This window comes from Enhydra lutris, unplaced genomic scaffold (assembly GCF_002288905.1).
Source record: "Enhydra lutris kenyoni isolate GAN:26980312 unplaced genomic scaffold, ASM228890v2 scaffoldscaffold13, whole genome shotgun sequence".
Lineage (NCBI taxonomy): Eukaryota > Metazoa > Chordata > Mammalia > Carnivora > Mustelidae > Enhydra > Enhydra lutris.
Genome location: NW_019154097.1, coordinates 15150692 through 15157507, shown reverse-complemented (window position 1 = coordinate 15157507; position 6816 = coordinate 15150692). Strand labels below are relative to the sequence as shown.

Below are 6816 nucleotides of genomic sequence, written 5' to 3'. Positions count from 1 at the left end.
CGGGGGGGCCGTAGGAGGGAGGGGAGAAGAAAGGGAGGGGGCGGGGCCTGGCGGCGGGCCGCGGCGTACAGCGGGTAGGAGGCGGGGGTAGGGCGGGAGCCGAGAAGTTAAGTAAGGAGCGCGCGGCGGCCGCCGGCAGTTCCCCGGCCCGAGACAGCGAGCGCGGCTGTGGGCGCGCGGGGAGCAGAGGCGGTGGCGGGCGGCGGCGGCACCGGGAGCCGCCGAGTGCCCCTCCCCGCCCCTCCGGCCCCCCACCCACCCACCCGCCTGCGGCCAGCGCCCATGGCCGCGCGCGCCCGGCGCAGCCCCCCGGACTCCGCACCCCGCGCCGCCGCCCAGACCGCAGATCCGCGCCGCTGCGGCCAGTCTCACCTGGCGGCGCCGCCCGCCCGTCAACCCGGCCACAGCCCCAGCACCCACGGCGACAGCCGCGGCGACCGCGACAGTGGTGGAGGACGCTGCTGAGGCGAAGAGAGCGCAGCTTGGCCACCGGACCTATTTACCGCCTTGTGGATCGTCTGTTTTTACGAGTTTACAACTTTTAAGAACTTTCGTATACAAAGGAACTTTTCTTAAGGCGTCTCCCGTTTATATTCAATCCAAAAAAGGATTTCGGGCAATTTTGGGTTTTTGGTTTTGGCTCCGTTTCTAAGCCTTTTCTTTTTTCCTCCTAACTTTGGGGTTTGGGTACCCCCACTGCTTTGAATTCCCGAGGACCTTCTGGGCCCCCACATTAATGAGGTAGGTGCAGCGTGGGGCGCGGGGTGGAGGGTGGTGAAGGCCGGTGGGACGCACCCGAGCGGCGGTCGAGAGTGGCCCCCTCACTCCGGCCTCTGCCCCGCCCGGCCCGCAGGCAGCCACCTGGCGAGTCTGACATGGCTGTCAGCGACGCACTGCTCCCGTCTTTCTCCACGTTCGCGTCCGGCCCCGCGGGAAGGGAGAAGACCCTGCGTCCAGCAGGTGCCCCGAATAACGTGAGTACTATCCGGAGAGGTTGGCAGCGTCCAGTGGCCTTATGTGGGTGGGGTAGGGACGGGCGGAGCCCAGGGGTCGGCGGAGGGAAGGAGGGGCCACCGCACCGGCCCCGAAGTCGTTTTACGATGGTTTCCGTGTCTTTGGCTGGGTTGTACATGCGTGTGGTCCGGACGCTGGGGAGCCGCCGGGGGCGCACACCCAGTCCGCACACGTCTTGTAACTCTCAGGCTGCTGGGCTGGCGCGGGGGCCACTGGATGGGAGGTGAATGGGTCCCTGGACACTGGCTGGGCCCGAGTGAGCTTGGCGCGTAGGCGTACCCGTGGTGAGGGCGCATAGGGAGATCCTGGTGTCCCAATTCCAAGGGTGGCTGGAGCGTCCCCGGGATCTGGCTGGGGAAGCACCGGAGCTGCCCAGCCGCGGTGCTTGCTCTCACGCAATCGGGCAGACACAGTATTCTGAAAACCGACGCACCGCCTCTCTCCGGCCCGGGGATGGGCCGAGATTGCAGCACTGGCACCTGGAGTCTGCCGGCGCTTCGTGTCTTTATGGTCCCGGCGCCTGGGCGGTATAGGCGCGGGCAGGTTCACCAGTATGTGGTATGGCAGCAGGGGACCAGTACCGACGGTTTCTCTTCTCCGTCTTATACCCGCAGCGCTGGCGGGAGGAGCTCTCTCACATGAAGCGACTTCCCCCCGTCCTTCCCGGCCGCCCCTACGACCTGGCGGCGGCGACTGTGGCCACCGACCTGGAAAGCGGCGGAGTCGGCGCGGCGTGTGGCGGCACCAATCCTGCTCTCCTACCCCGGAGGGAGACTGAGGAGTTCAATGATCTCTTGGACCTGGACTTTATCCTCTCCAATTCGCTGTCCCATCCGGAGTCAGTGGCCGCCACCGTGTCCTCGTCGGCGTCAGCGTCGTCATCGTCCTCCCCATCGAGCAGCGGTCCCGCCAGCGCGCCCTCCACCTGCAGCTTCAGTTATCCGATCCGGCCCGGAGGGGACCCGGGCGTGGCGCCGGGCAGCACTGGCGGCGGCGGTCTCCTCTATGGCCGGGAGTCTGTGCCTCCTCCCACAGCTCCCTTCAACCTGGCGGACATCAACGACGTGAGCCCCTCGGGCGGCTTCGTAGCTGAGCTGCTTCGGCCGGAATTGGACCCAGTGTACATCCCGCCGCAGCAGCCGCAGCCGCCAGGTGGCGGGCTGATGGGCAAGTTTGTGTTGAAGGCGTCGCTGAGTGCCCCTGGCAGCGACTACGGCAGCCCGTCGGTCATCAGTGTTAGCAAAGGCAGCCCGGATGGCAGCCACCCCGTCGTGGTGGCGCCCTACAGCGGCGGGCCTCCGCGCATGTGCCCCAAAATAAAGCAGGAGGCAGTCTCGTCGTGCACAGTTGGTCGGCCCCTAGAGGCCCACTTGGGCACTGGACCCCCTCTCAGTAATGGCCACCGACCACCAGCACACGACTTCCCCTTGGGGCGGCAGCTCCCCAACAGGACTACCCCGACCCTGGGTGCCGAGGAACTGCTGAGCAGCAGGGACTGTCATCCTGCCCTATCGCTCCCCCCGGGCTTTCATCCCCATCCGGGACCCAACTACCCACCCTTCTTGCCAGACCAGATGCAGCCACAGGTCCCACCGCTCCATTACCAAGGTCAGTCCTGGGGATTCATAGCTCGGGCTGGGGAGCCTTGCCTGTGCCAGCCCTCCGGGGAGAGGGGATGATGCTGACCCCACCTTCTTCACCCTTAGAGCTCATGCCTCCTGGTTCCTGCATGCCGGAGGAGCCGAAACCAAAGAGGGGGAGAAGATCGTGGCCCCGGAAAAGGACCGCCACTCACACATGTGATTACGCAGGCTGCGGTAAAACCTACACGAAGAGTTCTCATCTCAAGGCACACCTGCGAACCCACACAGGTAGGAGAACAGAAACTGCGGGGGGCGGGGGGTTGGTCTGCAGCCCCATTGGTTAACTGTGGACATTCTTAGGGCCTCCCTTGGAGAAGTGGGGCAGTCTATCTCCTCCATCTCTTGGATCAGAGGCGAGAACAGCAAACCAAACCGGCGCCGCCTCTTTTGCCCAAGAGCCTTTTGCTTAATGGATGGTATCAGTGCTTGAATATGCGGTTCTGTTAGGCTTCTGAAAGGCAGGGAGATTCCAGGCTGCTTGTGGGTCTCTCCTTGTTTGAGCAAAGCATTGGCCTTGTAATCAAGAAATTATTACACTTTGGGGGCGCCTGGCTGTCGCAACTCTTGATCTCGAGGTTGTGGGTTCCTACCCCAAGTTGGGTGTAGAGATACTTAAAACCTTAACAAGAAATTAACACGTTGCAGTGCAAAAGTACGTTAGGTCTTGTTACTAGTTTCTAATTTTTAGGCAGTTTTCACTGGTTGGTCCCAAATTTCATACTGCTTTTTATTTTTAGTTGTAGCCTTGGTAAGTAGGTTTTACTTGAATTTCAAGAATTAAGCGGTTGTGATGGTTAAGATTGTGGTTTAAGATGGTCACTTGCAGAGAATTTTTCATCTCGTTTAAGTATAGGTACATAAGGTCATTTTAGGGGTAGGACTGAGGAAAATAATAGAAACGCTGATGCGGAAAAACTAGTTGCTGGTGGCGTTTTCGACCCAGTTGTAGTGGGATACAAGATGTGAGTGATTGGTTTGGGTGGGGGAGAGAGACTAGCAGACAGATTTTATCTACCACGGTGACATTTGGGCTTAAGAGAATGAAAATGTTAGCAATATAGAAGTGTAGGTCTGTTCCCTAACAAACACAGAAACAAAAAAACCCCAAAGAATATTTAGGTTTAATATTTCAATTTATGATACGGAATTGAGTGTGGCCTTGAATTGGTCTAAAAACTTCTCTGGCTGCTTTCAGAGTGGGATGTTTGCGGGGAGTTGGTTTGCCATTCAGGCTCCAGTTTGGTCATTTCTGCGTTAGGTATGGATGGCTTCACCGGGTTTCTTTTCCTCTGCCAGGTGAGAAACCCTACCACTGTGACTGGGACGGCTGTGGGTGGAAATTTGCCCGCTCTGATGAACTGACCAGGCACTATCGCAAACACACCGGGCACCGCCCATTCCAGTGCCAGAAGTGCGACCGGGCCTTCTCCAGGTCGGACCACCTAGCCTTACACATGAAGAGGCACTTTTAAAATCCCCAAACAGTGGATATGACCCACACTGCCAGAAGAGAGAATTCAGTATTTTTTTTTTTTAATCTTTCACACTGTCTCCCCCCTCCCAACTCCGGGGAGGGGGGGAGGGGAGAATCCCAGCTGGAAAGCACTACAATCATGGTCAAGTTCCCAACAAGCCAACTTGTGAATGGATAATTAGGAGACACAAGGAAACCAGAAGACCAATCAAAGAACAGATACGGGGTCTGTGACTGGATCTTCTATCATTCCATTGCTAAAGCCAACTTGAATATTCCTGGACTTACAAAAACACCAAGGGGGTGACTGGAAGGTGTGGATATCAGGGTATACATTAGATCCATGAGTTGTGGGGGAGGGAAGACCAGAATTCCCTGGAATTGTGTTCGAAGCAGTATAAGCATAAAGATCACCTTGTATTCTCTTTGCCTTCTAAAAAGCCATTATTATGATATTTAGAAGAAGAGGAAGAAATTCAGGTACAGAAAATGTGTTTTTAATAACCTAAACGATGGTGCTTGGTGAGTCTTGGTTCTAAAGGTACCAAAAGAGGAAGCCAAAGTTCTCAAACTGCTGCATACTTTGACAAGGAAAATCTATTTTTGTCTTCCGATCTACATTTATGACCTAAGTCAGGTAAATATGCCTGGTTTACTTCTTTAACATTTTTATGCAGACAGTCTGTTATGCACTGTGGTTTCAGATGTGCAATAATTTGTACAATGGTTTATTCCCAAGTATGCCTTAAGCAGAACAAATGTTTTTTTTCTATATAGTTCCTTGCCTTAATAAATATGTAATATAAATTTAAGCAAACTTCTATTTTGTATATTTGTAAACTACAAAGTAAAAAATGAACATTTTGTGGAGTTTGTATTTTGCATACTCAAGGTGAGAATTAAGTTTTAAATAAACCTATAATATTTTATCTGAATATTGCTTTTGTTCTGTTTCTCCTCTGGAAAAAGCATGTCCTTGAAATTTCAGTTTAAACATAGGTGGGCATGGGAAAGGCACACTGAAAGGCCAACATCATCTCAAGAGATTAAAGGTAAAGGAGGATGTTTTTAAGGCTAGTTTTACTGTGAGAACTATTTAAGTTGTGAGGCTGGAACCTATTGGAGATCATAGAAGTAAACTTGACCTGGTTCAGGTTGCTCTTTGTGTAAAAAGTACATGAAAGCAATTTCCTTACCTGAACATGAATTTCCAGGTAGACACCACCCTGTCATTCTTCAGTATGCTCAATTTTTAATAGGAAAGTATATAGGAAAGTATTCATAAAATACATTCCAGTTTCATATTTTAAAAGATCCTTATGGTTTCTCTTTAAAATTAAATGAAAATATAAAAACCTTTTAGGGGCCCTGCCTTGCACTCAGAACAATTTGAGGAACAAAAGAAATTTCCCACTGCAGAGAACCCTGAGAACATAGTTCCACAGTGCCCTCCTGAGGATTAAAGGATTCATTTATGCTTCATGTGTGTTACAGATAGAGTAGTTAAGAGTCCTCAAGAGGTTAGAACCAAATTTTCTGGCAGAATGTTTTAAAATTTCATCTGTCTTCTCTGCAAACTCAGAGCGGACTGAAATGCATTAATTAGAAAGTACTCTGTCACAAACTACGGCATAAAGTTTAAGTACATCTTTAAGTGGTGTTTTTGTAAGCTGGTTGCATATTTCTGAAGTTAACTCGGCTTCAAAACTGCACAGACCCTTTTTTGAGAGTGAGTACACAAGAGTTTGACTTTTGTTTGTGGAGGTTACAAAATGGAAGAAGCATTTGTGACCCTTGTTGGCACTTGATAAATTTGTTATGGTGATGCGGGTGACCAACATCGTTAAGCAAACAAGCTGACACCTTCTTAAGGCTGCTTATTAACTATCCATTATACGTTGTGTCCAAAGTGTGGGTGCATCTTATAAATAGAAAACAAATTCTTAAGAGCCTTACAGTGGATCAACATGAAGTATTTTCCTTGGCTTTTAAGAGTCCAGCATGACTGGAAAAACACGGCATGTGTCTTAGCTTAAAAGAAAACAGGTGCATCGATAGGATGGAATTTTATGTGGCCAAGAACATATTCAAAGCATATTTAATGACACGGAAAAATGCTCATGGAATGTTAAGTGGAAAAAGCAGGACCTAGGAGTATAAACCGTATGATTCCTAATTGTATAATTTAGTGTATGTGCATTGAAGGAGAGAGGGAAGCACCAGAAACATTTTAAGAGGAAGGACTGGAAGGAAATAGCAAATACTAACACTGGCTTTCTCCATTTTAGATTTTCTACAGTTTCCTGTAGTTTCTGCAGTTTCTCTTTAACATGGGAAAACTTTTTAAGAATGCAGGTGCAAATATTTAGGCTTGATTTTTAAAAGCAGTTAAAGGCATTTAAGCAAGAAGCCTGGAATGTATTTCTCTGTTATATTGTGGTGGTTGCTCTTCTAATTCACCTTTCTCTTAACACACACACTTCTGGCACATGGTTGTGTATGAAAAGTGTTTACTGAATGGCTGATAACCATCTTCATGTTCGCTAAGTGCTTATTACCTCAAATAGGAGAAACATCCCCAAATACCACAACATATTAATTAAAATGTTCTGATGTCACTGGGAAACATCACTTGGCGTTGACGTTTTCTAGCCTGAAAAAGCAAGCTTCAGTATCCAGGTTTTC

At 50.9% G+C, this 6816-nt stretch overlaps 1 protein-coding gene across 1 annotated transcript; it reads left to right on the top strand.

Annotated features, from left to right (window-relative positions):
- The first annotated feature begins 335 nt into the window (after positions 1-335).
- Positions 336-5066, top strand: LOC111145907 (Kruppel like factor 4). Its single transcript, XM_022501210.1, has 5 exons — positions 336-741; positions 854-974; positions 1629-2622; positions 2721-2885; positions 3954-5066. The coding sequence occupies exons 1-5, from the start codon at positions 737-739 to the stop codon at positions 4127-4129; spliced, it is 1461 nt and encodes a 486-aa protein (XP_022356918.1). The 5' UTR covers positions 336-736; the 3' UTR covers positions 4130-5066.
- Positions 5067-6816: the final 1750 nt, after the last annotated feature.

What these genes read in the sequence shown, in the direction of transcription:
- LOC111145907 (XM_022501210.1), top strand. An exon ending in CCCACCGCTCCATTACCAAG is followed by an intron (nt 2,623 to 2,720) that starts GTCAGTCCTGGG and finishes CTTCACCCTTAG; the next exon opens with AGCTCATGCCTCCTGGTTCC. An exon ending in ACACCTGCGAACCCACACAG is followed by an intron (nt 2,886 to 3,953) that starts GTAGGAGAACAG and finishes TTCCTCTGCCAG; the next exon opens with GTGAGAAACCCTACCACTGT.